This window comes from Perognathus longimembris, chromosome 3 (assembly GCF_023159225.1).
Source record: "Perognathus longimembris pacificus isolate PPM17 chromosome 3, ASM2315922v1, whole genome shotgun sequence".
Lineage (NCBI taxonomy): Eukaryota > Metazoa > Chordata > Mammalia > Rodentia > Heteromyidae > Perognathus > Perognathus longimembris.
The window spans coordinates 121,174,213-121,191,379 of record NC_063163.1 but is presented as its reverse complement, the minus strand read 5'-3'; the positions used below and the strand labels follow the sequence as shown (position 1 = coordinate 121,191,379).

General features: G+C 52.7%; 1 protein-coding gene across 2 annotated transcripts in view; it reads left to right on the top strand.

Moving 5' to 3' along the window:
• Positions 1 to 17,167, top strand: part of Arhgap42 (Rho GTPase activating protein 42) — a 101,951-nt gene that overhangs the window by 22,718 nt on the left and 62,066 nt on the right. For both annotated transcript variants that reach the window (XM_048344053.1, XM_048344054.1), the window contains exons 2-3: positions 4,169 to 4,264; positions 16,507 to 16,568. In XM_048344053.1, the coding sequence (XP_048200010.1) occupies positions 4,169 to 4,264; positions 16,507 to 16,568 (158 nt within the window). The remainder of the gene's footprint in view (positions 1 to 4,168; positions 4,265 to 16,506; positions 16,569 to 17,167) is intronic.

Here is a 17,167-nt window from a genome sequence, read left to right as displayed (position 1 = left end):
GTATTTTGTGGCTCCAGGAGATTCCATGGTGTAAGCTTAACGCACGTGTTTGTGAGCTGCTGCTCCATCCATCCACCCTCAGGTGGGACTTAATAATGGGAGTGGGCCTTGGTATCCAAGAAGGGGGCGGAAGATGAGCCCTGCGGAAGTTGAGTGTGAGGAGGAGGTGGGGGGCGGGGATTCGGCAGAGGTCCAGTCCCCAGTGGCCGCCTCCCTCCCGTGGTTTCTCCACTCTGTCTGTCTCAAGTGTGCCCCAGGGGCAGGAAGATGGGCGGTTCATTTCCTCCTTCGAACTTTCTATTTTTAACTTGAGTTGTAGCAATAGTGGAGTCTTTGTGGTTTTTAATTTTTCTGGAATTTGTAGCTTCATAGACATTGTGGATAAAATCTGCCCAAGTATTGGTTCCTCCTTTGTTATTTTTTAGGCTAGAATCTTCTGGAATTGCATGCCGAACACATAGCATTTGTGGGATTATGAGCTATTTGGTCTTCATGAGAAGCCAGCACCACTCTTTGTGTTCATTGAAGATCTGAAGATAGTAATTTGATACACAGATTAGATAGGTTATGCTTCCAATGAGAATGTTTTATGTGCTGCATTTGACATCATAACAGTGTTTTAATAGTTGGCATTTGTTGAGCCTCGCGATTTCAGCTATCCTCTCTATGGCAGACACGTAGCTAAGCGGTTCTCATGAGGTGCTCCCGGCGGTCCTCGAGGGCTGGGGTCTCCCCTCTGTGCATGAGGAGCCTGGCGTGGGCAGGAGCTCAGTGTTCCGGGGGCCCCTGCACTGGCATCATGTCTTCTACCCGTGGTGCAAAGAGCGAGGACTTGCATGCAGACAGCTCCCGTGCAGATCCGCCAGCCTTCATCACCCAGGACTCGAGTGCTGAACCAGATGCGTGGACCTGTAGTGCCGGCGGGCGGGAGGCCGTCTCCCACAGCGCAGCCCGGGCCTCAGGTGCCGCGTTGTGTGCGGCCGTCCCAAGCAAGGCTGGGTTGGGCGGTCTCCATCTTTCCGGTGCTCAGGCCTGCACACCTGCCCAGCCCGCTACAAGGGCTTCGCGGCCTGGCAGGGAACGATGGTTAGAAATAGGCGGGCACCCCTTGCGTCCTTGGCTCCCCGCTGACTGCCTCTCCAGTCACCCCACCCCAGGGAACGGCGGCTTGGTGTCACATTCACTGTGTTGCTGGACTCCTCCAGCTTCACACGCACGTGTCAGGCTCTGCAGCCTGCCGAGCGCGGGGCCTCTGAGTGAATACGCCGGGAGCAGGGAGCAGGGGCCGAGAGAACACCGCAGAGGCCCGGGCGGGACTGGCTGGGGGGAGGAGATGCTTCTCCTTCTTCCTCTGGACTCAGGTCAGTGCTTGGGATGGTGGGTTTAGGTCCAGTCCACTGTAAGTCCCACTCATTTCTAAGATGAGCTCTCAGCCCACTGCATCTAAACCAGTAGGTGGTGGTGAAGCCTTCACCCCTGCCTTCCCATCACCCCAGACCCCCCCCTCCTTCCCAGCTGCCTCCGCGGCCGCTCTTCTTTCTCCTTCCTTTTCTTTTTGAAGTAAATGCTTCCTTTATGATGTCTGAGCGATAGTTTCTCAATAAAAATAAAGACTTTGGACAGTGGGCTTCCCGATAACTTATCTCTGGCATTTTTCTCCTCCTCCCTCCTTCCTTATTTTTTGGATACAGAGTGTCTCACTACGTAGCCTAGGTTAGCTTCAAGTTTGAAATCCTCCCGCCTTATCGTCCTAGTGGCTGGGGTTACTGAAGTAAAGGTATGTTCCACTGCACCCAGCAAAACTTTCCTGAAGGGGGCAGGTCACGTGAGCCTGGCAGATTCAGAGTTGGAAGTAATTGTTAGTAGACTCTTTATATTTTGTTTAAAGCTTGCCACACTGGCGCTTTGAGAGCTGCTGGCTGCTTTGAGGAGGAGGCATCGACTCTTTTTGATTTTGGGGAGAATGTTGAACTTTGGTTTGGGGTTTCCACCACTTGAGCCGTACTTCCAGTCCATTGTGCCCCAGTAACTTTTGAAATGGTCTTGTTTCTGCCCATGCTTGCGTGGACCACGGTAGCTGAGACGTGCACGCCACGGTGCCCAGATTTTCCATCTCAGGATCTCAGCTTCCTGAGCAGCGAGCATTACGGATGGGAGCCACTCCACCCGGCTTGCTATCTGTCATCCGTCGGTCATATAGCTGTTTTCACAGTGTTCTTCAAATGGAAGGTCTTTCTATCTTCTAGTATCTTCTTCAGTTTCTTCCTTGAAAATTTTAAGCTTTCATTATGGAGGTCTTCGGCCTGCATAGTTGAGTTGATCCCTACATACTTTTTTAAGGCTATGGTGACCCGGTGCTTTTCCTCATTTCATTCTCATCCTGTTGTTATTGGTGCATGAAAAGACACTGATCTTTGTTGGGCTCCTGTTCTACTATATTTCTGGAAGTGTTTGTCAGTCTAAAAGGCTATTTTGGTGGTGTCTTTAAGATTTTTTAAAAGTAGGATCATATCATTTGTAAGTAGGATCAAAGTGTTCTATATGCATCCATGGGATAAGAACAATGAAATCCTTTAAAACTAGTTAAAAATGAGGGTGAGTAAGACAACACTCAGCAAGGTAAGGCGAATTTGATCAAGGTACATCATAGGTATGTGAAGATATCACAGTACATCATAGGTGTGTGTGATATCATAGTACATCACAGAAGTGTGGAGATATCACAGTGCATCATAGGTGTGTGAAATATCACAGTGCATCATGGGAGTGTGAAATATCACAGTGCATCATGGGAGTGTGAAGAGATCAGTATAAATCACAGTACATCATAGGTGTGTGTGATATCACAGTACATCACAGGAGTGTGGAGATATCACAGTGCATGATAGGTGTGTGAAATATCACAGTGCATCATGGGAGTGTGAAGAGATCACAGTACATCATGGGAGTGTGAAGAGATCACAGTACATCATAGGTGTGTGTGAAATCACAGTACATCACAGAAGTGTGGAGATATCACAGTGCATCATAGGTGTGTGAAATATCACAGTGCATCATGGGAGTGTGAAATATCACAGTGCATCATGGGAGTGTGAAATATCACAGTGCATCATGGGAGTATGAAGATATCACAGTACATCATAGGTGTGTGTGAAATCACAGTACATCACAGAAGTGTGGAGATATCACAGTGCATCATAGGTGTGTGAAATATCACAGTGCATCATGGGAGTGTGAAATATCACAGTGCATCATGGGAGTATGAAGATATCACAGTACATCATAGGTGTGTGTGAAATCACATTACATCACAGAAGTGTGGAGATATCACAGTGCATGATAGGTGTGTGAAATATCACAGTGCATCATGGGAGTGTGAAATATCACAGTGCATCATGGGAGTATGAAGATATCACAGTACATCATAGGTGTGTGTGAAATCACAGTACATCATAGGAGTATGGTGATATCACAGTGCATGATAGGTGTGTGAAATATCACAGTGCATCATGGGAGTGTGAAATATCACAGTGCATCATGGGAGTATGAAGATATCACAGTACATCATAGGTGTGTGTGAAATCACAGTACATCACAGAAGTGTGGAGATATCACAGTGCATCATAGGTGTGTGAAATATCACAGTGCATCATGGGAGTGTGAAATATCACAGTGCATCATGGGAGTGTGAAGAGATCAGTATAAATCACAGTACATCATAGGTGTGTGTGATATCATAGTACATCACAGGAGTGTGGCGATATCACAGTACATCATAGGTGTGTGTGAAATCAGTACATCATGGGAGTGTGGAGATATAACAGTACATCATAGGAGCACGAAGATATCACAGTACATTATAGGTGTGTGTGTGTGAAATCACAGTGCATCATAGGTGTGTGAAATCTCACAGTGCATCGTAGGTGAGTGTGAAGATATATCACAGTGCATCGTAGGTGAGTGTGAAGATATCACAGTGCCTCACAGCAGTGTGAAGATACCATAATGAAACCCTTTCTGGCAGTGATACCCCTCATGAGAAGGCGGTGAAGAGCAGAGGCGGGTTAGTGTGCACTGGGACCAGCGTGACGCCGCGTGGCCCGTGGCACGTGGACCGCCCGGGCGCCCCACAGCCCCGCTCCTCATGGCTCCTCTGTTCCCATCGCAGATCTCTCGATGGCGGTGCAGAAGTTCTCCCAGTCGCTGCAGGACTTCCAGTTTGAGTGCATTGGCGACGCGGAAACGGACGATGAGATCAGCATTGGTGAGTATGTGATACCTACGCACACCTAGAGCATGAGCACTTACAGTGTTGTCTGGCCTTCGTCAGACTGCGGGGTTGATTCGGGGTTTCCGTAGGAAGCCTCTTACAGGTCGTTATTAAATGGAAGCGGTGACTTTCCCCTTCTCCTTAAGGAAAGGACTTACCGGTTCTGTAACTCAGGTCCGCCCTCTGAGAAGATGCCGGCAGTGTTTATCATTCATTCAGGCATGCGAGCCAGGCATCTACGATGAAACGTGCTTGGCGGAGCTTCTTGGAGTTACCTCATTTTCCGCTTCTGACTGCGGGCTGTTTCTTGGTCACGCTGGCATTTGCTGATAGAGGAGACAGGTGGCCATCCGTCGGCCGTGCCGCCCGGGGTCCCAGGGCTGGGGAGGAGGGGACGGCTCTGAGCCGACTCAGCCGTCGCACCCCAGGGGAATCACGGGGCTCCTTTTCCCGCAAAGCGAGGAGACGGAGCCACATCCTCGCTGCAGTTTCTGTATCTGCGCTTTCACTGCTTAGAGGTCGGATTCCTGCAGCCTCTCTCCCCCACCTTGTTCTCTTTGGCGGTGTTAGAGCGGCGCCTTGCTGTAGGCAGGGCCCCTTCCGCAGATGGCTCCGCCTGGTATTGAGTGTCAGTCACGTGACACCATTGTAAAGCCGTTTTCTAGGAAGAAGCTTGGGTTGAAAATCAATTCATACACTATTGTTCAAGCTAAACTAATGCGAGGGAAACGCCCCGGCAGGCAGAGGGGGTCCGTCCTTACGTGCCGGCCTGGAGCCCGGGGCACGTCCACTTGACTTTGCCTGCGAGCAGCGTGCTCGGTGGGCCGTGTGCTCAGTAGGCCGTGTGCTCAGTGGGCCGTGTGCTCGGTGTGTCGTGTGCTCCGTGGGCCGTGTGGTTGGTGCTCAGCGTGCTCCGTGGGCCGTGTGCGAGGCGGGCCGTGTGCTTGGTGGGCCGTGTGCTCCGTGGGCCGTGTGCTCCGCGGGCCGTGTGCTCCGTGGGCCGTGTGCTCCGTGGGCCGTGTGCTCCGTGGGCCGTGTGCGCGGTGGGCCGTGTGCGCGGTGGGCCGTGTGCTCCGTGGGCCGTGAGCTCCGTGGGCCGTGTGCTCCGTGGGCCGTGTGCGCGGTGGGCCGTGTGCTCCGCGGGCCGTGTGCTCCGTGGGCCGTGTGCTCCGCGGGCCGTGTGCTCCGTGGGCCGTGGGCCGTGTGCTCCGTGGGCCGTGTGCTCTGTGGGCCGTGTGCTCCGTGGGCCGTGTGCTCCGCGGGCCGTGTGCGCGGTGGGCCGTGTGCTCCGTGGGCCGTGTGCTCCGTGGGCCGTGTGCGCGGTGGGCCGTGTGCTCCGTGGGCCGTGTGCTCCGTGGGCCGTGTGCTCCGTGGGCCGTGTGCGCGGTGGGCCGTGTGCTCCGTGGGCCGTGTGCTCCGTGGGCCGTGTGCGCGGTGGGCCGTGTGCTCCGTGGGCCGTGTGCTCCGTGGGCCGTGTGCTCCGTGGGCCGTGTGCGCGGTGGGCCGTGTGCTCCGTGGGCCGTGTGCTCCGTGGACGGTGTGCTCCGTGGGCCGTGTGCTCCGTGGGCCGTGTGCTCCGTGGGCCGTGTGCGCGGTGGGGCAGCAGGAGTTTTGCACACCAGATCTTAAAAATCCCTGACCCAGAAGGAGAGTCCGTTTGCTGGTCACTCTCTGAGGTGGAGGCGTGTTTCTCTGGGCACACCTGGGCACCACGTTCTTGCGGTGGCACTGCGGCCAGGCGCGTGGCCGGCCCTTGTCATCCCGGGCCCCGGCTCTGCCGTCGCCGTGGAGCCGCGAGGCCGGCAGGCTGGCGGCTCGGGTCACAGCGCATTTTGCGGCATCACCGTGCTGTGGCCTGGCCGGGGTAATCCCGCCCCCTGCTCCCTCCGTTCTGGGGCAGATGGGGCTCCCGGCGGGGTCCCCGCGGCTGATGGTCAGGTGGCACCGGCAGCCAGCTGCATTCTAACGCAGTATCTGTGCATCGCGTGGACACACGATCCGGTGGCTGCGTCAGCTCGACCCTGGCCCCGGGGCTCTCCACGCATGTGCTTCTTCCCGTGGACGGAGGCAGGGCGGCAGCTCAGGTCACAGGGGCTCTGCTGTGTCTCTCTGAGCCAGTGTTGCTTTGCCCACCGCAGATATTTGCAGCGTGATTACCTGTGCCCGAGGTGGGGGGGGGGCTGGGGTGAAGGGTGGCTGAGGGACCTCCCCGAGGTGGGGGGGGCTGGGGTGAAGGGTGGCTGAGGGACCTCCCCGAGGTGGGGGGGGGGCTGGGGTGAAGGGTGGCTGAGGGACCTCCCCGAGGTGGGGGGGGGGGCTGGGGTGAAGGGTGGCTGAGGGACCTCCCCGAGGTGGGGGGGGGCTGGGGTGAAGGGTGGCTGAGGGACCTCCCCAAGGTGGGGGGGGGCTGGGGTGAAGGGTGGCTGAGGGACCTCCCCGAGGTGGGGGGGGGGCTGGGGTGAAGGGTGGCTGAGGGACCTCCCCGAGGTGGGGGGGGGGCTGGGGTGAAGGGTGGCTGAGGGACCTCCCCGAGGTGGGGGGGGGGGCTGGGGTGAAGGGTGGCTGAGGGACCTCCCCGAGGTGGGGGGGGGCTGGGGTGAAGGGTGGCTGAGGGACCTCCCCGAGGTGGGGGGGGGGCTGGGGTGAAGGGTGGCTGAGGGACCTCCCCGAGGCGGGGGGGTCACGTTGTACCACGCGGCAGCCCGAGCACCTGTGGGTGGTGGTCGCTGGTGCGTGGCTTGCGTGGCAGTGCGGCGGTTCTGGTTCTGTGGAGGCGCGTTCCATCCTGTGTTCTCAATGACAAATCCTTTCCCGAGGGGGAGGGGGAGGGACGAGGAGGGACGGGGAGGGACGGGTGGGGGAAAGGTCTTGTTTGGGTTGGCGGGGTTTGTGTACAGTGTAGAAACACTGAGAAGTAGTACTGTGTATCCAATTAAACACACACACACACACACACACACACACACACGAGTCATAAACCCAGACGATCAAAGATTGCCGAGAAACAGTGCTTAAGAAGCCCTCGTCTCCCTCCGCGCCGCGCCGCACCTGCCGGTGGCCACCACGCTCCCCCGGGGCATTTCTTGGGTGAATGGAGCCCGCAGCACAGACCGGACTGTCCTCGCCATCACCGAGCCCTCCCAGATCTCCACCCCTGCGACCTTTTGTTCAAGGCCAGGGAGCGCGCGGGTCACTGCTCGCCAAATCCGGAGAGCGCCTCAGGAACCCACGCGGTTACGTAACCCCCCGCCCCGTTCTCCAGAATGTTCCCAAGTGCCCTAGTTGTTTACACAAATAACATTTGCTTTTGAGCTCTGAGGAGGAAATAAATTTTACCCTTTAATAGCTCTGGGTCAGACTGTTGAATTATTGTCTTCCGTGTTTTAAGACCACTCTTCTTTGCACACCCACCCAGAAACCACCCCACTGCAGCAGTAGCTGGGGCGGCTGCACATTCTGGACCACGTTCAAGAAAGATGTGTTCATTGTCGCTGTATCATTTGTATTTCAAGGAACATTGTTTGATTTAATTTGAGTGTCAAAGTCTTAGTTCTTTTTTTTTTTTATTTTAGGCTTTGATAAAAAAAAAAACAGTAAGACGGAAACTTGTCACAAGCCTGAGAAAAGTTGTCTTTCAACTTGCTGATTGTACATGAGTCCCCAGGACCGTGTGTGTGTGTGTGTGTGTGTGTGTGTGTGTGTGTGTGTGCAGTTCTGTCTTTTTCCACTGCAGGCTGTTTGTCTCCTTTGGCATGTTTTATGCTCCTTGAATCAGAAAGTCAGAAAGTATGCTTACCCTGCTTCTTTCCCGGCCCAGTGCTTTTGACCTTTAGTTGTAACCAGGCCTACTAAATATTCATCGCCCGAACAGCCTCCCTGAAAAGCCTATGGAACCCTATAGAAGCAAATCCTTTCAAACTTCAGAGTCTTGTTTAAGAATATACCAGCTGAGCTGACGGTGGTGGTGTCTGCCTGTCATCGTAGCTACTCCGGAGGGTGAGGCAGGAGGAGCTCAAGTTTGAGGCCAGGCTGAGACCTTATCTTAGACAAAACAACGCCACAAAAGGGACGTGGTGTCTGGCTTATGGGGTGGGGCCCCGGCCTTGCCACGTGATGTCCAAGTTCAAACCCCAGTGCTGTGCAAGAAAAGTAAAAACACCTTCACTTTGGATACGTACATCCAGCGTGGTGCTTGGCAGCATAACCACAAGCGAAATGTTACGGCATAGTTACTATACACATGTGCACAGCACACAGACATCTAACTATGTCAGGAACACTCGAGTTGCCTAGTATTCGTTCACATTCATCTTCAACTAGAATTGGGTTGTTCAGTATTTCCTGACCCCCTGTTGCGCTTTGAGCAGCTGGGCTCTTCCTGTGGGCCTAACTCATCAAACCTTTGCCCCCATGAGTGAACGGATTGTAGACTAACGTGGGAACGTGGCTCACCTTTTGGGATTCAGTGACTTGATAAGACCTGAGTTCAAGATGTGTTCATTGGAGATAAGACGCAAATGGACTTTTCTGCCTGGGCTGGCTTCAAGCTGATCCTCAGATCTCAGCCTCCTAAGAAGTTAAGATGGCAGGCGTGAACCACCAGCACCCAGCAATATGCCATTTCTCAAAGGTCAGCCCTCATAGTCTGATTTTTTTTAAAAAATTGGTGTTTTCCTATTTTGCTTTGTGGAGTTTATTCCACCTTTTGAGTGTGAGGTAAATTCCACCAGCTTTGACAATGATTATTTTTTAGGGGGAGAGGGGATAGGATCTGAATTGAGGGGCGTAGGGTGCTAGGCTGATATTCTACCTAGTCAATCTTGCTCTCAGCCCTGAGAACAACTTTGGAAGATAGTTTAATTTCAGAGAGACCCTGAAGGCATTTGATTGAAGTCACCCCTCAGTAGGTTTATCCTCCCATATCTGTTGATGAATTACGGGCTGGATGTTTTTGCCCTTTTAGAGTGACCTTCCCGAACACATTATTTATCAGCAAGAGAGCTCTTTTCTAAGTGTGAGTAAAAATTGTAGTTTGACTTTGGACATAAAACATTTGCACCAAAGGGTAGCATGCCTGGACTTTGGGTCTGAAAAAGGAGAGTTAAGAAGCAGGACTCCCGGGAATTAGTGAGGCTCACTGGCAAAAAGCAAGAGCAATTGTACAAGCAGTGAAGGAGAGATCGAGAGCTGATGCAGAATGTAGAAGGAGAGGCTAGAAAAGAGCACGTCGAATAATACGCCTAAACAGACAAATGTTACCTCTCTATAGTTACTTCAGAATATACTAACACTTCCCCTACCAAACAATAAAGCTGAATGTGGAGTAATTCCTGTATAGGGAATGAACTCAGAGATGCTGGGTCATGGTTTGGGGTGGTGGAGGGGAGTGAGGAGAGGAGCGATCTGGAGTCATACCTGAGTCTCCAGACCAAGCTCACATTCAGGCTGAGCACGGTTTTCCACCATGAAATCGGAGCCTCGAGCTCCAAAAGCACGTGGAGAGGTGGTCCTCAGAAATCTCCCTAAGTCTGCGTAAATGGGGTTTGCCCTTTAGTTCCCCACATGGAGCGTGCATTTTATTTTATTCTGGCGATCAGAAGTTGCCAGAATGCTTGCCATCAGAATCAACCGTGGGGTCTTAACAGTTTGATTGCCAGGCCCTACCCTGGATTTAATCAAAGGTGACCCCCTAGGTTGGGGCCTGGGGAGCCGGTAGTTTCATGGCGGCCCTTGGAGTCTGATGCATGGGAAGCTGTTGAGGCAGTGGTGGTTTCTGTAGCCCCCTTGGGTGGGGGCAGGAAGTCCTTACTCTATTCCAGATGTGTGTGCTTTGGATCACAGGGTTTCACCAGTGGAGGCACCGAAGCCGTAGAGGCCAGAAACCTGCTCGTGTCTCTCCACTCAGCCTGAGGATAAGGGGCGATTTTCAGGCCCAGTGTAGGGGTGTGCTGATGGTCCAGCCTTGTGATTAACATGATGGACAGGGTGGGGCTCGTATCAACTCGGACTTTGACTCTCTACCAGGAGCGCGTCCAGAGTGCAGAGAATCCACAGCACACGGGGACCAGAGTGACATTCCTTCTCACCTTCAGGAGGCGTACAGAGCGGGAAGGGTTAACAGAATACCGTTGCGATGTGATCACAGTCTACTGCGATGGCGCTGAGTGGCATCTGTCCAGTGGACAGGATGCCGGGAGAGGATGGATGACAGGGCGGGGGCCCCTGGCTGGGCCCAGGAGACCCCAGAGAGCGGAGTGTGCGAGCCAGGCCTGCCTGGAGGGGGGTGCGGGTGAGGGAGGGGCGGGCGGAGGGGACGGCAGCCACGCGCGTGGTTTCCAAGTGCAGAGCTCAGTATTAGACAGGGAAGCGGCTTGCACGAAGACCCGCAGGGGGCCTGTACCTGGCCACGCCACACCACGCCACGCCACGCCACGGGGCCCTGACTCACGTGCAGCGTGGAGCCTGGACCTCTCCTCGCCTGTCAAGAATTTTGAGTTGGGAAGGGATGGTGTGGGAGGAGCCTGGTGTAAGGTCCACCCCCAGGGGTGGGGGGCTCCATGCAGACGCCCCCCACCTGTTCAAGCCTGCGCCCAGTACCTGAGTTACCTAGGTGACCGGCTCACCTGGAGGCAGCTGCCTCCCCCTTCCCTGAGGTCACATCCAATCCACCCGGCCACACCTCCCGCCTTTCCCTACAGAATCCGGCTCAACACGGTCCCGCTCTCGTTCCTTTTCTCTCTCTTTTCCCTTCTTCCTTCCCCTCTGTCTCCCACGCCTCTATCTTGTGTGGGCTGGCGGTTCGCTTCCCCCCCAGTAAACTCCTTTCTGTTGGAGCCATGGGGCGGGTTTCCTTCCCAGAGAGCCTTACACCCGTGGGCGTCCAGTTGTGACGTTCACACTCACACTGAGGGGCCGGAGCCTCCAGTGGAGAGGAGCTGAGAGGAGGAGGAGGAGGGGGGAGGGGAGGGGAAGGGGGAGGAGGGAGAGGAGGAGGGGAGAGCGCGGCCACCAGCCGGGGGTGCCTGGGCGCGTGAGGGAAGCCGTGGGCAGGTCACCTCCCACTCACTGGGTGGGGCTGTGGGCACACACGCGGCTGTGTTGATTGGGCCTGGGTCTGGGCGCGGCGCAGAACTGTGGGTCTAGATTTGACAGGTGACATTGGAGATTCAAGAACATTCCCTAGGAGACATTCCTGGACAGTGATTTGATTTGCTAAACTCAGAATAGTGAGCTGGGGCGGTGGGGAGAGGGGAGCCGGTCTACATTTCAGGTCAAACAACTTGGGCTCAGAGTTTAACGCGGAGAGATGTTAGCTCTGTGACCATGCGGGTTATTAACCCTTTCCGCTTCAGTTTTCCTATCTGAACAACATGCAGAATGTGGATAGATTTGGGTACTGCAAATAGGGCGCTCTCCTAACGCAGCGTGAGCTTTTAAGACCTAACAGAGGGCCGAGGCCGGATCAAATGGGCTTCCTCCGCCCAGCGTCTTCCATGCTTCCTGAAGGTGGGAAGAACCTTCTACCAGCTTCTAGACCAGGGGAACAAAGAGGAGCTTTGAGCGGAGTGAGAAGTGAAGATGGACAGGGAGAAAGAGAGACCAGAGACACAGAGACAGAAGGGGAGGGGGGAGGGGGGAGGTTAGTAGGGGGGGGGAGGGGGGAGTTCAGAAGCTCAGTGGGGAGTTGTTAGCTTTCAGCGTGGGCATTGACAGTGTTGATCAGAGACTTGAACTTCTCACCGAGAAGCATTTGGCCTGAACATCTGGGGAGAGGAAGGGGAATCTGGGGTTGGGCTCTTGAGAAAGAAGAACATTCCTTCCCGATAGCCTCTGTGGGAAATCTGCTGAGGAGAACGCAGGGCTGGAGGAGAGGCGTGCCAAGGGCAGGGCACAGGGCTGGGTGGCTGGGGCCGAGGGCAGGGCACAGGGCTGGGGGGCTGGGGCCGAGGGCAGGGCACAGGGCTGGGTGGCTGGGCCCCGGGCCGCCCCGTGGGTTTGTGCGGGGGCCGCGGAGGCCTCTGGGGGTGGGAGGCTGTGGCCAGGAGAAGCCGCGTGGGGAGGTGGGCGCTGAGGCTTGGCTGGTGCGCAGCCTGATGTCGGGGCGCCAGGACCCCGGCCGCAGTGTCGGGCGCAACCAGGCCAGCGGCACACCCGGCCGTCCACGCGCGGTCATTGCTCAGGCCGCAGAGCGGGTAGCGCTGTGTTACTCTGCAGTGCGAACCTTCTGCACGCCACCCTTGATTTTTCTTAAGGACTCACATTGAAGTGCTCTGCGTGGGAGTTCCAAACCCAAGCTGCCTGTACGTGACTCCCGTGAAGCTGAGTGCTTTTGTTCCCCCGGCGCTGCTCACGCGTGGTCAGTGTGGCAGATTGAGGACGGGCCCCCCCCCCGCCCCGCCCGGGCCCCTAGTCAGCTCGCGTTGCTGCTGTACATTCTGGTTCTGGTCATTAGGGGAAAGTTAGTTCAGAAGGAGCTAAGGAAGGCCTGGCAGAGCCTCTGGTCCTCTTCCAGGCAGAAGGGAGCTCTCTGGGCGCTGCCTGGATTTAGAAAACGCGATCGCATTGGTTTAACCTGGCTTTTATACACTTCCCCACCATAGCCTAGCTGGAAGTCACAAGCGATTCGCTTAATCGAATAAATAATACATACAGGAGGGAAAGCGTGGAAGTTGAGTCCTTGTAGACGGGGCTGTGCTGCGTCTCTTCTTGTTCTTCCTTTCGGACACTCAACCGATTTTCCAGTCCGAAGTAGTAAGGTGGATTTGAGTCTGCTGAAGAGATTAAGTTAGGAAATAGATACTCTGGCTAGTTTAGGAATGTTGGGGGATTTATGCGTTTGGCACATGCAGAAAAAGTCATCATTCTTCATCACTGTCTAGGGTGTGATTCAGCCTTCGTTTCTGTGAACCCTTAGCTTCCTGGGACTTGCCGTAAATACTCATGAACAATAGAACTCTTTTGTTCCAGAAGTGTGGGTTTTTTTTTTCCTCCCCAATGTTATGTGGTGGAGAGTAAAAGGAAATCTATCACAGTATTTGTGACCTCACTTGTTGGGAAGTTGGAATTGATGTGCGAGGCTATTTTGATTGCTCTCCGGTAATCTCGGACTGCAGGTGGACGGGAAGGGTGGGGTGAACGTGATGGTACAGCAAGCTAAGGTCGTTCAGGTGGCAAGAATTTCCATCGCGAATGTAAGTCTCCAACGTGGCTGGCCATCTTTTTCCTGATATGCCATGAGTCCTAGAGCAAGAGTTGGTTTGTTTCTCTTGTAGAGTGCGTAGATGGTGGGAACAAAGCCTCATTCACTCATTTGGCAGTTATCTATTGGAAACCTCCTATGTATCAAATGTTGTTTTTGGAATACAGCTCTCACTAAATCACATTCCTGTCACAACATGTCAGCTTGGTCACAATCTGTAATGGAAAGTCCATATTAGATGTGAGTCTGGAATCTTTAAAAAAACAACAACAGGTAGTAAGGTGATTGTTATGTAAATATAAGTAAAGATAAGCACTGATAAATGCTTCTATTTGGGTATTAGAAATTTTCATGTGATAAGAGATCCTCCACGGCATTTTGTATTTGGAGCCTTTGAGCAGCCTCCGTACTGATTTCCATAGTGACTGGGGGATTTCAGTGCCCCCGGGGGACAGTGGGTGGGGGTCCCTCTCTCCCCACGTCCTCACTCCTTTTTTTGATAACGCTCATCTCGCCAGGGGTGAGGTCCGTCTCCCTGACAGCTGCAGGTGGCGCACGTCTGGTCACGCGGCCCTTGGCTTGGTGGCGGTGCCTATTTGGAGACTGTTCCCATAGGTCAGTTTCCCATTACCGGCTGGAGGACTCGGTCTCTTGATGTCACCGGTTGGAGTTCTTTCTAAGTTGTGGGTTTTAGTCCTCCGTCAGATAACTGGCTGCCAGAGCCATGTGCAGGAAGCTTTTGATTTGGCTTAATCCCGCCAGCCGGTTCCTGCGTGTATTTCCTGCTCAGTGTCACTCTCTCCAAGTCATCCCCCGATTTCTTTAAGCAGTTCCAGAGTTTCAGGTCCTTGCTTGAGGTGTTTGCTCCATTCTGAGCTGACTGGTGTACCGGCGACATTGAAGGGTCTAGTTTCCGTCTTCTGCACGGAGAGGCCCAGCGCCTTCATTTATTTATTTATTTATTTTGGAGGGGGCCTTGCAGGAGTTAGTTATGTGCTCCGCTTCTAAGCTCCACCCTGACACGCATCTTGCATGTTGATTTTGCACCCTGCTACTTGGTTGGATTTGTTTGTTCTGAGAATCAGCGGTCTTTAGGGTTTCCTAAGTATGTCGAAAGGATCATCTAGCTTCATTTTTCCTATTCGTACCCATTTTATTTCTTCTCTTGCCTGATTGCTCAGACCCAATTTTCAAGTATTATATAAATGGATATTCCTGTCCTTTTTCTTTCTTTTGGAGGAAATGCTTTCCGCCCTGTTGCCCCCTTAACTGTGATCTCCTGCTTTCTCGAAGCATCTGGGGGCCCTGTGTGCCACACTTGCTGGTCGCCTGCCTCTCCTGTCTTGAGGTACGCAGCACAGATCGGATCTGCCAGACAGCAGATCCTGGACACTCCTAGCGGGCCAGAGGCAGAGCGGGGGCTGCAAGCTCCCCAGGGCCGTTCTGAGGGCCGTGGTCATGATAAACCTGGCGTCCTCTGCTTGCTGAAGCAGGGGGGAATTCTTCCTTTCTGTTGTGCAGTACCTAGTCTCAATTGTTAATTATTAATTCAGTACTTTTGGATCATTTAAATAAAAAGCAGAGGAAACTGTCGTTAAGAAGTTGGTTGGCTGTGAAGTCATGAGATGAGTCTCTAGTGCTCCTAGTTCTTCATGTTTTTGTACAGGACAAATGGTAACTCAGAGCTCCCTGTTTGGACCAACTTCTCATGGAAATGGAACTGTAAAAGGAACATCTTAGTTCTTTGATTTTTTTTGGGGCGGGGGGATATGCTTTCCCTTGGAAACACGACAAAAGAAAAAGAGGGAACAAAGTTTGATTGTGAAATGGGGTTCAGTTTTCATAGTAAGGAAGCAGACATTGAGTTACTTTCACATGTTAGAGTTTTTCCTTTCAGACATTTCCAAAGTAATCAGCTATTATCTTGTGGAGTTTGTAAGCAGTATTTCTATGAAAAACAGAGGTGAAAAGCTTTCAAGAGAAACTGAAAACAGCGCCACTTATTCTGGATAAAGAGGTAGAAAAGCAAAGTGAGAACTTGAGTGTCACTACTTAATAACCAAAACCCAGCCCATCGGCTGCTGTTTCTATAAAGACAACTCTGAACTTGAACCTGGTCATGTCTTCTGTTTTATTGAGATGGTGTCACGTTGTCTGTAAGTCTTGATTTTATGCTCCTTGCCCCATCCTTCAAATATATCTCTCAATGGAGACAGTTTTGACAAAGTTAATTTTTAATGTTCGTGTTATGGCGACTTTATACCTATTAAAGAGTTACAGCTCGGCACTTAGTTTAGGGTGACTGCGTAGTTTGTGATTCCATTTGCGCAGGGGAGGAAGTGAAACCCTACCTTAGGGATGAGCGGCACCCGAAGGGCTGGGGTGCGGCTGAGGTGGAGAGCGCCTGCCTGGCTAGCACTGGGCCCTGAGTTCTAGTGCCAGCTCTACAGAAGAAAGCTAGGACAACACAGGCAGTCTGTTTTGTAAAGAAGTGCTCTGGCCTCAGTGCAGACCAGGTCCTGTGAGGATGGTGTGAGCCACAGCCGCGGAGTCTGCGCTTCTCTGCAGCGTCCTGCTCAGCACCCTCCACCGAGGGGAGAAGGGCCACGGTGCCTCCAGGCCTGCAGGAGGCGGGCTCTACGCCCTCTCCACCCCGGCTGCTACAAAGCACACCTAAGTACTGCTGGACATACTGCCTTCCAAAGTATTAAAAATGCCGCTTCTTCATAGGTCACCTTTGAGGAGCGACTCAGCTCCTATTGCATAAAAGTTCACGTACTTCCCCTTGCGCCTTGGAAGAAGACACCTGCTCAGTTTTTAATTGCAAACACACAGAGAAGTGTTCATCTCTTGACATGTTTATTAGCCTCACTGGCATCGTATTCTCTATCCTGGAATGGTTACACAGACAAAAGCACAGACTATAATGTACACAAGGTACAGCCTCCCCCCCCCCCCGTGATGCTTGTTCATGTGTCATTCGACAGTAGCAGTGCAAGAAGATCAACGTTCTTTTTTCTTTTTTGTTTTCGTTTAGCTCAATCACTCAAGGAGTTTGCAAGGCTACTTATTGCAGTAGAAGAAGAAAGGAGAAGACTGGTAAGTCTGGTCTTTATTTCTTCATAATATTGTTTTGTTTGAGCATACTAGAAGAATGCTAAGATGTCCTGAATCAGAGAGCCAGATAAGACCTTGTGATTTGATACATTCGCTAAATGCCGCATGTGTTTGTGGAAAGATTTGTGTGTATTGTTCATTTGTAAATAGCATTAATAGATACACTACTTATTCTACTTATTTCATTGGTTCAACAGATACAAATAACCTCTTGCCATTCAACTGTTGTGGGAATTAAAATCAGTGAAGAAAACTGCCATTAGAAACCATTTCTAATTGGTCAAGCATTTCTGGTCAGGCATTATCTTGTTTATAACCACTGTCATATTAGAATATAGGTGTGTGTCAAGCACTGAAGGAAGCGCCTAGAAGGAACCAACTCTGGTCCCTCTTCGCAGAAGATTTTTTTGGAAGTGTGCCATGAGCTGGCTCGTGGGAGCTGGGAGGACTTTCTTGCTGGGAAGAATGAGTAGAACTTACAGAGGACAATCCTTGGCAGACAATTTTATCTATTTTAAAAATTTGGACCCGATGTATTCAGATGTCTGTAGAGTCCCTGTGTGTCGCCTGCTCTTCTCACC